This window comes from Pempheris klunzingeri, chromosome 10 (genome assembly GCF_042242105.1).
Source record: "Pempheris klunzingeri isolate RE-2024b chromosome 10, fPemKlu1.hap1, whole genome shotgun sequence".
In the NCBI taxonomy this organism is placed as follows: Eukaryota; Metazoa; Chordata; class Actinopteri; order Acropomatiformes; family Pempheridae; genus Pempheris; species Pempheris klunzingeri.
In genome coordinates this window covers 16,858,472-16,877,189 of record NC_092021.1, presented here as the reverse complement: position 1 = coordinate 16,877,189, position 18,718 = coordinate 16,858,472, and the positions used below count along the sequence as shown (strand labels likewise).

General features: G+C 39.4%; 1 protein-coding gene across 1 annotated transcript; it reads right to left on the bottom strand.

The window, feature by feature from the left end:
- Positions 1-6: 6 nt before the first annotated feature.
- Positions 7-17,658, bottom strand: cers6 (ceramide synthase 6). Its single transcript, XM_070837913.1, has 11 exons — positions 17,351-17,658; positions 16,174-16,279; positions 15,961-16,091; positions 9,837-9,894; positions 7,559-7,609; positions 7,344-7,436; positions 4,429-4,557; positions 4,021-4,127; positions 2,474-2,630; positions 2,292-2,315; positions 7-996 (listed from the first exon to the last, which is right to left on the bottom strand). Exons 1-11 carry the CDS (start codon positions 17,518-17,520, stop codon positions 835-837), a joined length of 1,188 nt encoding a protein of 395 aa, XP_070694014.1. The 5' UTR covers positions 17,521-17,658; the 3' UTR covers positions 7-834.
- Between the last annotated feature and the right edge of the window lie 1,060 nt (positions 17,659-18,718).

Sequence of the window (18,718 nt, the reverse complement as noted above, 5' to 3'; positions counted from 1 at the left end):
GCAATCTTCATGTTTTTTTTATTGAATAATTCAAACAACTCATGTCTGCCTCGCAAGAGGACAAATGGCCTTTAATGAAATGCTTACCAGAAATGTACCAGAATACTTAACAAAATACTTGAGTAGGGAATACAGCATCTAGCCATATTTGATGCACACACAAAATACTGTTATTGACATCTCATATACAATTTGAGTGGAGAATGTATTTTAAAATGTGAGTAAACTTCACACATTTTGGCATATCTTTGGGGGTGTAGCATTAAAAGTAAACCCAGGCCTTCAGCATTTCGCTAATACTCGTTCTCATGATGTGTGGTGTGAAATAACAGCCGTGTTGTTCAAGATTATTTAATCTTTAACACTGACATCAAAGTAAAATAGATGTCCCACTACTATCTGCAAACATACTTATAAAAAATAAATAACATAGAAAGACAAACATAAGAAGAAAAAAAAGACACCCCCAGTATGCCAGACTACTGTATGTTAAAGTAGCATGCTTACACCATAAAGTGGAATGCTTTCATTCATTGGCTAAACAGAGAGTGGGTTGTACCAATAGGAGTGCTTTGATATTTCACTTAGTGCAGTTTGATGCAAATATATAGATGATGAGAATAAATTGCGCGAGAAATTAGTAAAGAATCAAATTGATAACAAAACTGCATTCACATAACTCTATCGAGAACTTCCAGTACCACACAGGCGATGTTGTTCACGTCTCCACCATACACTCACACACACACACACACACACACACACACACACGTACACACACAGATTGATGGATGGTGTCTGTAGCATGGCTCCAGTGTTGTGATATCAGCTTAGTCAGTGTTCGTCGGGATACGGGGCTCCTGTCAGGTAGCCGTTGGTCCCGTGGTTTTTATTGGTCCCGTTGGTGGTGCTTCTGCTGTGATGCTTCTGATTGGGCGGGTGGCTGTCGTCCTCATCAGAGCTGGACTCAATGTCGCTGCGGTCGTCTTTAGACACCTGCAGAAATGAGAGGGATGGTCGGAGATTATATTTTTCTCATTATAAATCTTATCTTTGTCATTCTGTGACATCAGTGACAGCCTTGCGTGGCAGCAGTACAAATGGGCTCTTGCGTGTCAAGGATTTCTGACAGCCATTATCAGGCAACAAGCTGTAAAAACCATAAAATCTATCTGCAAACTCAAAATATGGAGATCCCTGAATATAATGTTATTTTGGGTTCAGCTAAGGATTATTTTCATTGTTGATTAATCTTGCAATTATTTTTCTGATTGATCACTTAATATTCGGTCTGTACAATGTCAGAAAATAATGGAACATGTCCATCACAACTCAGTCTGACCTTCTTTTGTCCTTCTAACAGTCCAACACCATTGACATTCAATTCATAATGACATAAAACAGGAAACAGCAGCAAATATGCACATTTGAGAAGCTGGAACCAGGAAATGTTACATAATTGATCATTTGATTACCAAACCAAAATTGTTGGCAATTAATTTTTTGACACTCAACCGATCTATTTGTTAGCACCAGACACTTTATAGTTCAGTGTAAATTAATCCATTATAATAAGTGTTCAGGGTTTACAAATACAATGACAAAATAATTACAGGAATCAGAATAAAAAGCTGCAGAAAACAGTAATGATGAGATGGAGGATGTAAACAACTTAAAGTCAGCCATGCTAGTGACTCTGTGAGGCTCTATGTAGGCACATCTGTGTTTTGCGCTAAATGTTAACAGTAGCGTGACATTTTGCCCACAATGACTAAAATGATGATTAAAAACCAAAATTACAACAATTTATCCTGAGAGGAACATGAATGTTTGTACCACATTTCATCCAATGTGATCAGTCCAATAACTGTTGGGACATGTCACTCAAAGCCAAAAGTATCAACGTAATGGTGGCACTGGAGAAGACATAAGTGGACCATCACAGTTATTTGAATTCATCATCTGGGAATCGTGAAAGCCTACAAAAACCCATCTGGTAGATATTTCACAGGATAAGTGAACAACAAATGCCTATACAAAATTTAATTTGCAATGCATCTAATAGTTGTTAAAATATTTCAGACTGGATCCAAATATTGGAGCAGCTGAGAGACTGACATCACCATCCCTGCAGCCATGCTGCTAGCATAGATAGAGATGCACTGATCAGTTTAAGTTGAAGCCTGAACCATGATGGATACATATTGTTACATGGCTACCAGACACATGAAATTAAACTAAGCAAACACTTCACTACTCTAATTAAGAAGTTACCCTTTAAGGCTACTTACATGCAACGGATTCCATTTCCCCACCTTGAGGGTTGCAGGTTAGCATAGAGAATAGAAAAGGAAAGTCAAAAGTGGCTTTAGAAAACACTACACAGTATTTACTGTATTTACTGTAAGAACAGGATGGAATGGAAAGGATTATGCACAGGGATCCGCACGAGGAGCTGAGTGTTGTGACTCACCTTTCCTTTGGAGATGGCTTGGCACGCTGTCTTCACTATGAGGTAGGACCAGAAGGAGTGAAGAAGCTGCAGCAGGATCAAAAGTAGGTTGAAGACCCACCAGGAAGGGTAGGGCCCTACAATCTCCCAACTCTCAAACAAGGTGGTATTTAAAATCCTTCCATAGCAACAGAGAGAGAGAGAGAGAAAGCGAGAGAGAGAGATAATTAACGTGTTTCATTTGAAAACCACAAAGAGTAAAAGCACTCTGTCAGTGGGGGAATGATTCTATGTCCTGGGGAACAGGTAGACAAAGCCAAACAGAGGCCAATGAAAAGAAGGTTTCCTGCTCCGGCTCTTCGTCTTTCATGCAACACCTGGCGTTTAATGATGCATTTGTAGCACAAACATGCCCTTAGCGTCTTTGAAATACAGCGAAGCATTTTGTTTATAGTTTAAATGTATGCAAAGCAATAGATCTGAGTGTAGTTAAAGCCGCTAATGGAGAAGAAAAGGCATTTGTATCTCCTGGCTTCACATGACGTGATCAAAAATTTCACAGGTCTGTGTTAAATGTATTCCTGAGCCGATTCTTTCAAATGGCTGTCTGTGAATCATCCTCCAGATATTGAAGCCATGGCAACAGCGTTACAGTAATGACAACTTTACTACTGGTGTGTTGGAGGCTGACTGAACTGTTATGTAGGATCATCATATTACAATGTTAAAATTCTATATAGACTCATTTAAAAGCCCCTGTGATTCACAAATGCCTTCCTCAGAAAAGCCCTAATTATTCAAGACAACAAACTTGAATCTAGATACCAAAACAGCATTTTAGTGCTGATCAAGGATCGATGGTAAGAAAAGCAGACAACTGAAGCTGCTTGAAAATAAATCTTGTTTTGACAACACTGCTGCTGACAGATAACTGCTATACACAGGTCCAAAACTGATTTGTAGTAACTCTGCAAATATTATCAGAAAGGCTTATTATAATTAGGATTCACCATCTACTGTAATTAGACTTTTAAATTTCTGAGGAAAATAAAGCGGCAAACAACTAATTAAAATATTTAAACCTGCCTCTATTATCTGGTGCAGCAGTTTGGATGCATTGGCTACAACTTGAGATGCAGAATAAATGTAAAACCAAAAAAAGCAACACCACAAAATGATAAAAACCCTTTGATGTTTAAACAAACTGATGAAACTCTAGACACTGTTTTAAATGAAAAAGCAATAACCATAATGATCTGCTTTTCATTTGTTTTGCTTTCTTTGAGAGGTTAAATCTGCTGTATCCATAGTAACTATTACTTGGCAACAGAATTCACAGAGATGTGACTGAACTGCAATCCGTTGTGGAGAAAGTAGGAAAAAAAAAAGAGATCTGAGATCTTCATGGCACTCGCATGCATTTTCAGGTAGGATCTGCCAAAATGTGCAGAGCATACCGGGCGTCTGCGGCACAGGTTTTTAAAGTCTCTCCCTGCCTGTATGTAAATGACAGGCTAACACTACTAGCCACCCTGAGTGTGGTGCACAGGAAAGAGAATAACACTCACCAGACAGGGTAAACTCCCAGCCTGGAACTTATGAAGAGAATTGCAAACATTGCAAACAGGAGGTTGCACAGTATCTGGCATTTGGCATAGTTGGCCATTTTGGCAGCCTTGTTAGAAAAGAAAAAAAAAATCAGTCATTAATCTGATTATGTCACCAACTGCTTGAAATATCTCTGACAAGATTAAAAAGCTCTAGCCCCCAGCATTACTGAGTGTATAACAACATGCACTGTACCTTTATGACAGTTTGACATTGTGTTCATAACACAAGACTGTACTTAAATGTAGATAAAGATGGATAGCTGAGCATGTAAACTCCAAACAGTCCACCCCCACACACACACACAGCCTTGCCTCCATTTACCCATCTGTCCATCCGCAGCAATTAATTCTCTCACCCATCCTCACCTCTATCAGCACGTCGGCTGCATCGTGGAGACACATGACCAGAGTTCCCACCCGTGCCATGTTGTTCACGTAGGAAAAGGTGATGAGGGAGATTGTTGCCACATGGTGCAGGAACATGATCAGGAAATCCTGGGGACACAGTTCCCGAGGAAACATCACACAACTAAAGAAAGTAAGCGGCACGTAACCAGAGCATATAGCAAAGTACAGATGTGTGACTTAGTGAAAGGGATATGACTGCTGTGTGCACATACAACAGCTTTGTGTGTCTGCAATGATGCACTACAGTTTGTAATAACATGTCTGGAACTATCATGCAACACAATAGTGCCTATTTTCAAAACTGGCACAAGAAGAAGTTAGCAGCTGTACATGTGATCATCGTGTGGATCAACTATTTTCAAAATAAAGCCTGTGTTTGGTGAGCCATGTTTGTCATGTGCCGCTGTGATTGGCACAGCTAATGAAAAGATTTAAAAAGGCAAAGCTTAATCACTGCTAACAAAGAAACATAGCGAGTCCGCCCTCAGCGTCCAAGCATTCACGAACACTGATGTTGCAGTTGTGTTGTTGAAATGCGAATGTGTCTGATGCAGTGTGCTCCTCGTGATGCTGTCATTGTGTCAAACTGCGATGAAGCCTTTTCAAAATGCATATAAAGCTGTTGGAAGATTTCAGATCGTTTATTTAGCTGGTACAGTTAGAACATCAGATTATAAAAATATGCCAAGAGAAGTAAAAGTGCTGCATTGAAAATGTTACTTGAGTTTAAGTACTTATTATCAGCAAATTGTATTGTATTTGAAGAATCAAAAGTACAAAATGCACTAACATTGCCCCTGTGACGTATATTAGATATAATATTTAGATATGTATGTTTATTAATAGTATAATATATATCATACTAAGTACATTTGACACATTCAATATGATATTCATTATGTATTAGATATGTATTACTAATGCATAAATGAGAAAGCAGTATTTCACTGTTGTAGTTAGTGGAGTTAGAGTTACTGTTTAATGATTTCATATACTGTTGTGTTACTATAACAAAGCATCATATTTTATAAGATGATTATGTTTTGTATGTAAAATATTGATTTTTTTTAAAGTAACTAGCAATAGTATAAAAGCTATAGATGTCAAATCAAAAAGAAAAACAACAACAACAAAGTAATTATAAACGCAAAACCTCTCCCTAAGCTGTAGTAGAAGTATTAAAATGGCAAGAAATGGAAATACTCAAGGAAAATACAAATTTGTACTTGGTTATATTCCACTAGTGTTTGAATGTGAGGAAACAAAAATCTCTGTTTCTCCACTGGAAATCACAAACAAGTAGAAAGGAAGGTCACCTAAACTCAAAATGATCTAAAACAGTACTGTAAATGCTGTAAATCAGCACTGTATGAACCCATCAGGTTTGGAATAGCCTTGAATGAAGCTCCAGGTGACTAAAGATGCAGACAGGTGGCATGGGGAAGCATTCAGACCTTAAGCTACTGAAAATGTTTCAGCTCAAAGCAACCACAACCAGTTCAAAATGGCAACAGAGTGAGACGGAGGATGAGAAGGAGGAAGAGTCATGACGCAAGATACAGAATGAAAGCAAGGCGAGAGTGTGCGGGGAGAACATACTGGAATTGGCAGGGGATGCAGAGGACCTCCTCAGTGTAGTACTGTGCATGAAAAAACTGAAAGGAGAAACAAAACAGACAACATGCCAACAGTCAACAAAGAGATGACAGAGTGAAGGCATACACAGCATGGCATCATGGGGGGCTGCTGTGAGTGCGGTGAGTGAGGTGTATTGTGGAGAGGGAAGAGCTGGGGATGGACTGGAGCGAGACAGGAGTAAGATCATGGCTGGAAGGCATGCAAATTGATATTTAATCAACCAAAAGTGTAGCCATTTTTAAAACAAAAAACAAAACAAAAAAAAAAAAAAGAATATGGGAGTAGGTTGAAGCTGCTCATTGCTTTTTAACATGTTTGTACAAAACTGACACTAACTTTCAGTTCTTACAAACACTCACCAAGTTGGACCTTTTAAACTTTATTCATAGTACAGTGTGCATTATATCTATATATAGTATAGATATTTGGTTTGTAATCATGAATGTTACATTAATGGCACCTGCAGCTGCTTTAGGGGAAGTAGATGTTACATTTAACTGCTAATACATTAAAGAAGACACGACCAATGACGTGTAATTACTAAAATGATAAATAATATTATGTGTGTTGATTGAGAATTATTTTTCAGGATAAACTATGAATGGGTCATAAAACGAGGCCTTCTGGCCGTTGCTATTTCTACCAGGACAAACTCTTATCTTATTATTGTTATAAATAACAAACTTAACTTGAAAAATGTCATAACATCATTATTTGAGTTGATCTATTCTTTAAATTTCCTAATAATGTAAGTAATGTAGGACACCAGCATGTAGCAGATTATATGAATTATCTAAAAAAAATTAGTACACAACATCAAACAAAAAAACGAACTCTGCACCAATAATTAGGGAGAGCTTGAGTAACATTCTTGTGAAGTTTGGCTGAATCCAATTACTGAATGTTCGAAGAAGTGTTAATCCTTCTTTCCCTCGCAATGTTTTGTTATTTCACACATCAGTGAGAATAGTCTGGGGCGGAAAGCGAATGTTCCCAAGCAAAATAGGCCGAACATTACAGAGTCATGGTGCCAGTAAGAGAAGAGATGGACAGTCAGGCAAAGATAATGATGTGTTTTCTGTGACAGCTTTTCTTGTAATGGCATTAGCAGAAGTGACAAAGAGGAAGTGACAAGAGTGTCACTTTTAGCATTTAAGAAGCCCTTTGAGAGTCAATGATCCATGTTATCTGAGATGCATGACGTATGTCTTGGTGTGACCTGCAGTCATTCTTACCTTCCTCCTGATGTCTGTGAATTGGGAAAAGAGTAAGGAAAGGTAGAAAGACAGCTCCAGTATATAGTAATAATGGATGTCCACAGTCAGTGGCTGCATAAACACAAAAAGGTTAAAATGAATATTTGAGAAGTAGGACTTTTGGTAAAGTAAGTCATCTTGCTGTATCATGATTACTGAGGATGAGTGAACATGCAGCACTGAAAGACTTTTACCTGGTAAGGGTAGTTGTACCAGCACTCTTTAGTGTTCCAAAGCCATGGAGTCTGCAGAGGATAAAAAGATTTGCTTGAAAACCAATACTTTTTAACCTATGTGAAACAAATGAAACTGTAACTGAGTAACTGAGGTTAAGAGAGCACTGTAAAGCAATTTAATATAGGAACTCAAGGGAAAAAGATGGAAATGAGTCCAAGACTTTGTCGGTCTGTCCCTGACAGAGTCTCATATGTTTTAGTTCATAAATACAGCATAATGTCACCAACTAACCCAACAAAAAACTATATTTTATTGCTAAGGGGCATCCAAAGGCTTTAACTTTGGATAAATCCTAGAAAGAGCAGCAAATATTAACAACAATATCAATGCAATGTTATGCTGTTCCAACAAACAGTGGGAGTTTCCTTGTCATTTAGGATCTAACACATGAACATTAATGTGATCACTGAAAATGAATAATTTCCTTGATGGATTCTGAATGAAATTAAAGCAGCTTATGCAATACTGAATAAATATTACGAGAGATGTTGTAACAGTGCACACTTTGACATAAAAGGAAGCCAAGAAACCAAGAGTTCATCCTCATATGAAGTCATGAGTAATGACATAACAGCCATTGGAGAAATATTAACTGTGATACACAAGAATGTGTTACAAGCAAACAGTGACCCATCACTGTGACTGAGTTTACGTCTCCCGCACTCCTCTCCAGACCTGCTCTATTAATAAATCCCACAGAGACTTGAGCCTGCAGCGGGGATTGCCAAGGAATGAACTATTTTCACAAAGTGCTTTGTCATGCAACTTGTGTCTTTGGGAGATTCTTCCTCTACTATCTCAGCTATTACCCTGTTAATTGTGTGCATTTATGGATTCACATGAATATATGTATAAAATATATTCATTCATTCCACCCACATATTTTAGTAATAATTAAGTGGCACGTTGCACAAAATGCTCATGATCTCTAAACCCTCAAGTGTGGCTCACTCACTCACGTGGTTTTAAACCCCAAGCTAAGGCTAGGAAGCTAGGCTAAGAAGCTAAGGCTAGGAAGCTATGCTATGAAGCTAAGGCGTGTAAGCTAAGGCTATGAAGCTATGGCTAGGAAGCTAGGCTAGGAAGCTAGGCTATATGTTACTTTGCGTCAAGCCCCCAGGAAGCGTGCAAGGCTTTGAAGCCAATTTTCTATAGTTGCCAAACTGTGTAATTACAACAATGGCACCCATCATGTGATGCCATTTGGCCCAAAAATACTTTTTTCCTTACATTTACATTGTGAAAGAGACAGTTTTTGTGTGCCACAATTTCTATTAGATGACTTGTTTCACCACTAGAATTTAATTCATATGGTCCGATAGCATTTAGAAAATCTAGAAGAGCCGTACAATTAAACCATTTTATTCCCATTCAGATTAGCGGAGGACTCTGTCTCCAACGCTATATCCAGTTCTCTTTATATATTAATGGCCTGTGATGCCACAAAACATAGGGAATGCAGATTCTGGCACTTATGCATTAGCTGTGCTGCTTGGTTTTCACGGTATGGGAATACACAGTAACATCATTGATTTCCACAAACCCATGGACATTAGCACGTCATTTGAAAGGTAAAAAAGTGCCTTGAAAAAAAGGTTCAATATCTTAAATGTTGAGTTGGCATTATGTTTGTTTGACAGGTTAGCATGCTGTAGCTAGCATTAGCCGCTTAAACTACCCATTACTGTTGTTACTTGTAGCAAATGCTAGCCAGTCCCAAAAAGTATTAGCTAACGTTAGCATTATAGCTAAGTGACGGTATTTTACCCATTTTACTTTACTTTACTGTAAAAAAAAAAAGTACTACAGCCACTGAGTTTATTTGTATATCTATGACAGAGATAAAACATATATGTAAAGCATGCCAATTTAAACTCTAAGCGCTAACATTAATTTATGCACCAGCAGTGTTGCCATATATATTCGATTGATATTATATTCATTATATTGAATCTTAAAAGACCAATTTTACAGTTAAGACAACATGATTAAATCACTCAGATGCAGTAGTCACAGTACACCTGGCACTAGTACAACCACTTTATAGTCAATGCCAAACATTTCTCTATAAAATTAGTCCTTCATACCAGGACATTTTACTTGCCAGTCTCATGACAAGGCACCAACCTATTCAGAAATCACAAGATTTTAATGTTAGCCATGTAAGTCGCTAGCAGTGTGCTGTCGAAAATGGATTCAAACCTCAGTGACTCTCTAAAGCTAAATTTAACTTACCTTTTTAAGGAAACGCACTCCATAGGTAAATATGTATAGATAAAATGTAAATCTCCACCTGAAAGACAGAAAGAAAAATAAAATAAATATAAAGCTCAAGATGAATTAATCCTCAACATTTGACTACATTTGTTTAAGGCCACAAACTATGCTTAAGCCATGCCGCATGCTTGCAATCTTTTTCATTTAGCCTTTTTTTTCTTCCTCTTTCTCACTTTGATTTCTCAAGTCTATGCTATATTTTGGATTAAGGATGAGGATTAGTAAATTAGAGACAGAAGCAGAGTATTTTAATCTGCTGTAAACAATTTGTGGAGAACAATGCAGCAGCATCACGTCCCAGAGTCACACAATTTAGAAACATCCCAAAATATAAGCATTACCAGGGGACATGTAGATTAATACAACTTCACCTGTTAAGTACCTATGTGGTTTTGTCCCTAGGTGCAGCACACTGTGGCACACTATGCGGCTCTGATGCTTGTAATTTTAAAATTTAAGTGGGGTGAGGTCCTCTTGCTTTCCCATATCTGCAGTCTCGGGTGAGTCACTGAAAATGGGACATCACTGACTTCACATCGCTGAGGTCCAGGGGGAAAGACCAGACGAGACAAGACACTCACACTGTCCGGTCCCAGCCCATCTTTCTCTGTGCTTTATATAACCCTGCACATGATTTACAGTAACTCCAGCTACTACAGTGATGGTGATCTTAAAGGCAAAGAAGAAACTGCTTCAGCTGACACTTCAGTGATCAAAGCCTTGCTGAGTAGGGAGGTGTGCATATATACCCAACTCATGACAGTTTGCAACTGGGAGGACCGGCCAACTAGCAATCCCCCACTTCTGAAGTTGCATCAGAAGACACCACATGTTTCTCCCTGAACAAAACCAAATTTATCTGCAGGGCTGGAATGACACACCCCCTGATGTGTGTTATTGAGCTGTCCCAACAATTCACACATTTACCAAATGAATCACATTGAATATTCTTTTCCCAGCGGAGCCTATATTCTAAGATCTATACACATATCAAAAACTAATGAATACAGTGTGGTAGCTTGAATCTGTGACACAGAGGAAAACATCCACTGATGACTATGGCTGTGACAGAAGCTCGCATAATATAGTCATGCGAGGCAAGGTTTGCATACTTAAAAGGTTGTGCCAAGTGGTTGTTCCAACTGACTTCAAATCAAACAAATTTTGACAGCCACAGGCCCTGAAACACAACATGGCATCAGCACATGTTTGTTCAAGATGTTCATTTGTATCTCTTGAATAAATACTGAAGAATCAGCATGTTATCAAACAGCCTGTGGAAGCCACAATTAACTGCTTTTTGTGCTTGAATAGTAACTTCAAGAGTATTTTAAACCCAAATTAACTGGACAAGTATACCTGGCACCCAGTAAAGACTGTTGCATGGCAACTGGTTCATCAAGCCAGCAGGAGTCTTTTTCAAGTGCTGCTGAATCGCTGCTATATATGTACAATCCCAGTGAGTCACAGTCGGCCACAGATGTTTTTTTTTATCAGTCTGAGTTTTTCCAGATACAGAGATCAATGATTGGTGATGGGGAAAACTAAAATGTTATCATACAGTTTGGGTAATATATGTAAATGAATACTTTCCCCCATGTTGCCTGCGCCCAGAGCTTCCTGCTCATTTGCCAGCAAACGTTACATCATCCAGCAGACTTTTGCCAGCTCCAGGACTGTTGTTCAAACTACAGATTGTACTTCTGCATTTTTTGTATGCCCGCCTCCGCGGACAGTTGGATCGAGAGAGGAGCGTCTCTGATATATGGAAACCAGCTTTGCCGCCTACATTTGTAGACACACACACACACACACTGGAAGCTCTGGTCAACCCTACCCAATAGGCGCAGCCTGGGAGTGGCCTTGGAAGGATTGTTGTAGGGTTTCTAACTTTTGTGCAAAAAGGAATACCACAGCAATTTTTCTCTGTTTTCTCTGATCATATAGCACCACTTTAAAAAATATTCGCACCTTTCTACTATAGAGAGAGCCCAGTCGGTCCAGTGGTGAAATACCTAAAGATGCTGATTATTTGCTGCATATGATGTAGAACCAACTAGCCAATTACACTTTGAATTAATTAGCATTGTAGTAGTAACTGCTGTTATCAGAATTGCTGTATCATGTGTCATGATGGACTTGTCCTGTAAACAACTTCCAAACTGTAGTTTACTCGACACAATAAGAGTAGGCTTATGAGATGTGTTATGGTATACAGAGAACCACCATCCTTTTACAATAGCTTGATTATACATTAATGAATCACTCATGATATCTGATGAGACTGTAAGTTTCAAACTGGGACAGATCCACTGATCACTATGAAATCAAGTGTAAATGTACAAAAACAAACAAAAGGAAAATGATGCAGAGCAACTTTTTAATCAAAAACTCAGTAATAAGGCTGGCTTTTCTTCTTGGTGTAGCACCTCACTTTGGAATGAAATTATAAAAAGCAGGCCATGCTGGCTCATTTAATTCCACTTTGTCACTTCTCCAGGTGGAAAGTCTGCGCACCAGCTGGCTGCAACTGTTTGCATTCGGATGGCTCAACACAACAATTAGTCATGAAGCTCTAGCTGTGCTCAAAATTCAGTTGTGCGAAAGCCTTGATATATTTCCTCTTTGCTGTCAAATCAGGAGTAACACCTCTGTTACTCTTCAGGCAGTAATAGCTGTCACTTTCACCTTTGTCTATTTGTCTAATTTGGTATGATTACTGGGCGTGATTTCAAATTGCAATTGTAATTCCAGTATTTTAACACAGTGCTAGAAGACTAATTTAGGAAAACCACGGGTGTGGCTGTCCTCTCTCAAGAACACATGTAAATGGCTTATCTCACAGCTGTCCTACAACCATCTGCTGAGCACAAACATGCTTATTAGCTGTCAGCTTAGTGTCTGCTGAGCTGCTTCTGGGGAGGTGTGTTGGTTAAAACATATGAAAATCATACCCTTACATATCAGTTACAGGAGACCTTAAGGAGGGTATTGGTAATCTGAGCTAATAATATTATGTTTCTGTAGAGGTTAAAAGCCTGCATTTATTTTTGAGACTCTACTGCAGACTCAGTAATGGGGCATTAATTGTAAATAAAATGCCAGTGTTCATTTTTAGTCATACATTTAGCAAGACTATGTGATAAGGCATAATTGCAATGACCACCCACCTAAAAATTTTTTGAAAGTTTCAGAAATAGGCACCTTCACTTTCATGTCAAGATTTAGCTGATCACGCTCGAATCTGTACAGTAAACATGGAGCTACTGCCGGCTTAGCTTTCTACAAAGACTGGACATGGGGAACCAGCTAACTTGGCTCTGCCCAAAGACAATTAAATACACTTAACAGCCTCTAAACTAACTGACTGACATATCTTGCTTGTATAAATCGTACTAAAAGTTAAGTGTAAAAAACAATAAGTTGTGGTTGTGAGGAGTCATGTGCTGAACTATTTCTTGGCCAGGCGCTGCAGATTGCATAGTAAACTAAGAACAGTTATGACAAGACTGGCGGAAGTAACTGAAAGAAAGGGAATAAGCATATATAGCATAAAATATCCATCGTACATGGCTGTAATAAACACATCACAACCTCGTTGTAAACTATTCAATTTTAGCATACATCTAAGATAGATATTACAAAATAAAGGTAGTAATTATATTTAGTAATAATAAATCTTGTCACCCTGTATTTCCAAAAAAAGCTGAATTGCATTATTTTTCACATGATAATTTCTTTGTTCTCACTGAAAGCAGAGAAGAGATAAGACAGAGGAAGATTAAATCTGACAACAGGGACTATTGAGGACATCAAAGCCTGCTCCTTCCTCAGCCGGCCCTAACCAAGGAGAACTGAAGAGTGGTAAAGCTACACTGATCTAAACTGCTCATCTTAATCTGTCAGTTAGCCTTATATTGAGGCTTTAAATTCAATTCTGACACTTTGGCGAAGTAATACTACTCGTATCCAGCGATTTCCCATTTGTTTCCTGTTGTTTCTTGCTACAAATGCAAAACCTGTTTAAAGAAATGTTTCAAAAGATTTCAGTTTCTGTTGTAAAAAAAACAGAGGTTACTGTAGGTCAAAAAATCAATATTTGAACTTGTTGGAATGGCAGTTTTTTTGCTGTATATCTTAAAAAGCTGCAGTAACAATAGCTGGTAAACAAACTCCACACAGAGTCTTCATTATTTCCAGACCAAATGTGTCAGCTACATACTCTCTGTTTGCATAATGAAAAGAATAGACAACAGATCAGCCGTCCTGACGACTGGGAGACAATGAATGCTATCAGTCTGTAACAGCTGTGCATGAGGGCCTAATTAGAGCACAATCGCTGCTAGAAGGACTGAAGCCTCCCCGTTTGGAGAATTGCACCGTAAGCAACTGAGACAAGACAACCTGGCCAAACTATCGCACAGCCCAATGTCGTCTGCAGTCAATTATGCGGTATGCAGATAACAGCTTTGGTACAGTTGTTGCTTAAACAGAGTGAATGCCACCTTAGCATGTTCAAACAGCTCACACATATTCCAGATGAGCACAAATCCAGCCTCTTTCTGTGTATAAGGCAGCAAGTTTGTTTTTTTTTCAGATTCCTCTCTGAGGTCGTAATAGAAGTCCAGTGGTCTAATTGGCCAGCAGTGTTCTCCTGAGTGAACAGCAGCCTCAGGCCGATCAGAAGATGTGAGGCTCCCTGCGTCTCAAACTGCCAGATTGGCTCCACTGGTGTCAGACATGACTCTGCTTTGACAGCCACACTCGCTCGTTGGCCTTTAACATCACACTGCTAAGTAAGTACAATTTCCCTGATGGCAAGTGCTGTACTGCAGATTAGCCATTTCTCCATTACCGCCCGAGTGGGTTTGTTGGTTCGCACTAGATCACACTCGACTATTATCGCTCAGCAGCACCAGCGGTCATGTTGCAATCTTTACAACTCATGTAAGATACAGCAACGGTAAAACAACGCTGAGCTGAAGGAACATATCAACATTTCTGGTTCTGTTTGTCCACAGAGCTGAAAAAATTAGTCGATTTATTAAGTGGCCAAAAGAAAGAACATTAATTGGCCACTATCTAGATAACTGGTTAATTGTTTCAGCCATTTTTCAGTCAGGAATACCAAACGTTCATCAGTTCCACTTTCACAAACATGAGGACTTGCTGCTTTTCTCTTTGTCATTACATTATAAGCTGATTATATTGTGGTTTTACACTGTTGGTCAGACAATAAGAAGCCGTCACTCTGAGTTCTGAGGAACAGGCCAAGTTGACTAATCTTAATTTCACCAGGTTACTCTGGCCATGTCCACAAACATACTAACATTTGGGCCTAGTGGCCTTCATCAAACCATGCTCTGATGGCCTGAGGAAATTGGTGAAATTGAAATTAGTAAGCTTGGTCCTTAGGACTTGTGTGTGTACTAACTTTCACCTTTGGGTATTCAACGTTGGTTTTACACGATTTTGGTAAAGCATCACAAACATTAACTCTGGGAAAGTGCATCCTTTCAAAGACCTAGAACTGTAGGTATTCTTCACTAATTCTTTCTGACATTTCATAGACTGAATGGTTAATCAATGGAGAAAATAATCAGCAAATTAATCCATAATGAAAATTGTTGTTGTTGCCCTAAAATTGCCTTTACATCACCGCCATCATTTGCCTAAGTACAACTTGTTGTTTTTGTGAATGTGTGCTTTTGAGCAGCCACAGTTTCCCTTAATTTCCATAATGTATGAAAATGAACTTGCAAAAACATGTTCAGGTGGAGTTAATCACAGGGAACATCATGCCTGCTTTTACTGCTGTCACAGGTGGGTTATTGATTAAGTAGAAATGCAGTGCAGCCTATTCAAATCAGTCTTCACGACAGCTGCATCACAAACCAGCAACACACATGACAAGAATAAAGCAGACGTGATGTTGACTGTGATGGATTACCTGCCTACCTCAGGCAAGTTGCAAGTCTATGCAAGTTCATTCTCACAAACTCCATGTTACGACGCAGATAAAAATCGCTGCAGCTAAGTTACGTGTGCTGTATGCTGCGGTGTTTTCATGGATTTGCCTTACATGCTTTCACAGAATCGGGCAAGAGTGCTGGGTTTCTCCTGGTTGCGGCGTTGTCTGAACCAGCGCTGGATGGTCCGCACATCCCAGTCTAGCTGCTTGGACAGGCCCTCCAACCTCTTCTCATCTGGGTGCTGGAAAGACGAGATAAACGTATGTTAGATACAACTCTAAGATGAAACAGATTAACAATGACGAAGACAACACATGCAGCACCTTGGTTATAGCGGTGAAAACCTTCTCCAGGATGGCATTGGGCTGTGCTTTTTGGGGCCCGTTGGCTTGGATCTTCAGGCCCATGGCACATGGTCTCGCAACAAACCTGGAATTATAAGACCACGACACCCCTGATACAGAGCCAGTATCTTTTAGGTGAATTTAAAGTGATTTTTCCATATTTAGGGATCAGGACACAAGGCATTCAATCACCAGGAAGCACATGCACATCCATAAATTCTCTGCAGGTGCTGGGTAATTGTTATCTGCACCTGACACGTGCATCGGCTTGCTCCAAATTCTGCTTTTAGTCTACCAGGACATGGCAATGTGTTGACCTCAAATGGTGTTCTACAGGTCAACTTGAGGAAGACAAGTTTTGGTTGAGAGAGTAAAAGAAAAACTGGAAGACAGCAGCGTGGAGATAATTTTTTGTTCTTTTTTAACACAAGACATTTGGCATTATAAACCACTTCATAAATCATCTACAGTTTGCAAGTGTCTGATGGTAGTGCTAGTAAGATAACAACATACACTGAATATATGATATGCAGTATTTATGGGTTAAACACCAAAAGGTCACACATTAGAGCTCCTGCAGTCTGTGTTCCAGATGATCTTCACTTTATTGGTCACCTTACTGTGTTCTCAGGGATGTATACAGAACATGAGTGAAGGGTTCAGTTGGGAAATTTAGGGCCTCACTCACAACTCCCTGAAGAGAGTCCTGACCCACATATGCATGACAAGCATTGCTGTGGCCAACGTGGGTCTGCACTTTACTGTATATTGATTATTGTACAATAATAGTCACAGACAAGATGATGCAACATGCACCATATTATAACTGGAGCAGCAGAGTTTAAACAAAAGGAAAAAAATCACATTTGAGCAGAGAGGACACAGTAACTGGATTTGTGCAGGTTTGGTAACTTGGCTGCGCTGTGTGCGCACTGACAGATGCATCAAATGCAGACAGCTCGTGCTGCTGCAGGCCTGCAGAAAGAAGGATGATCAGCCCCGGTGATTTGTGGGCTAACCAGATAAGATGCCATTGTTTAAGTAACAGCCTGACAAACATGGACAGCGGGGTGTGCTGCATCATTCACGGGAGCATTTCATCGACATGACAAACGGCACCACAGCCACCTGGGTTATCGCATGCGCTCGGACCCACCTTTCGAACACCAGCCGTATCATAAAGATGCAGAATGCCAGAGGACACGCCAGATACAGGTCCTCGGCTTGCGGGAACGTTGCCTCATCTGTGTTTTTTAAGTCAGCCCAGGTTACATTATGGGGGAGCCAGAACCTCTCGTTCCAAAACCACGCCAGAATACCGGCCATCTCCCTGCAGCAGACACTGTGACCGGGTCGAAAGAGAAATGGATGGCCCGCTGAATCCCGGAGGTCCCTCACAGGCGATCTGACCGTGCAGACTCGGCTGATGATGAGATATCCGCGGTGATCGCCGTCCGTCCGCTTCCCCTCAGCTATCCCAGTGTAGGGAAGTAGACTCAATCAGCTCCTCCGCTACTGATTGGTGCGTTGAAATGTCATGTAAAAGGCTCCGTGCAGGCTGCGCTGTGCCGGCTGCACGGCGGCGCGATCAAGGTAAACCTCTTATTGTACCTCACCTTTAGAGTAAAAGTCAGCCCAAAAGTGCAGATGGGTACGAATGAGCCGACTACAGAAGACTGGACGGCTTTTTGTTTGGTTTATTTAGTTTGTTTTGCACATCTGCTGCTGTTATGTGAAGGTTTTAATCCCATAATAACCTGCCTACCAGGTGAGTTGTCACCTTTAATGTGTCCCTACTGCCAAACCTTAACCAATAGTTAATCATTTCTTAGTTAAACAGTGAAATTTGAACACTGAAGCGATGAGCTTCAGACCACACCATGTTTGAGTAAACCACGCCACCTGCTGACAGCTTTGATGTAATAGTCAGTAGATGGAAACCTGACTGTCAAATAACACTCTATTTAGCATTTCTAGATTATCTTCAGGCACTTAAAAATATATATTTGTTTATGAATATACATATATATATATTTTTTTACATTTTTATATTTCTTATTTAAAACTGAATCTATCTATCTATCTATCTATCTATCTATCTATCTATCTATCTATCTATCTATCTATCTATCTATCTTTTTCTTTTAATCACAATACATCAGAAAATCATCTTTAAATGTCAGTTTGTATTTTAATAGATACACTCCATATTTTTTTATCTTTATGCCAGAGGGTAGGGTCCTGTAGTATTTTACACACAATGTGCATAAAATAGATGATATGTGATTATTATATCATTATTTTCCACATCATTCATTAAATCTCTTGATTTGAAATCTAAGCTTGACAAAGTCAAACCACAATATTGTAGAGCGACCTTTTCTTTGGTCCTTTCAGCAGATCAAAACACTAACATATTGAATTCACCATCACATGAACAGGAATGACGTTTTCCCCCCCAGAAAACTGACACTGATATTTCTTTATTCGCTTAATTGATCATCAAAACCGTATCAGATTAATC

What these genes read in the sequence shown, in the direction of transcription:
- cers6 (XM_070837913.1), bottom strand. Translation starts at nt 17,520, where the DNA reads ATGGCCGGTATTCTGGCGTGGTTTTGGAACGAGAGGTTCTGGCTCCCC. An exon ending in CTGGGAGTTTACCCTGTCTG is followed by an intron (nt 2,631 to 4,020) that starts GTGAGTGTTATT and finishes TTGCTATGGAAG; the next exon opens with GATTTTAAATACCACCTTGT. An exon ending in AAGCCATCTCCAAAGGAAAG is followed by an intron (nt 2,316 to 2,473) that starts GTGAGTCACAAC and finishes GCAACCCTCAAG; the next exon opens with GTGGGGAAATGGAATCCGTT.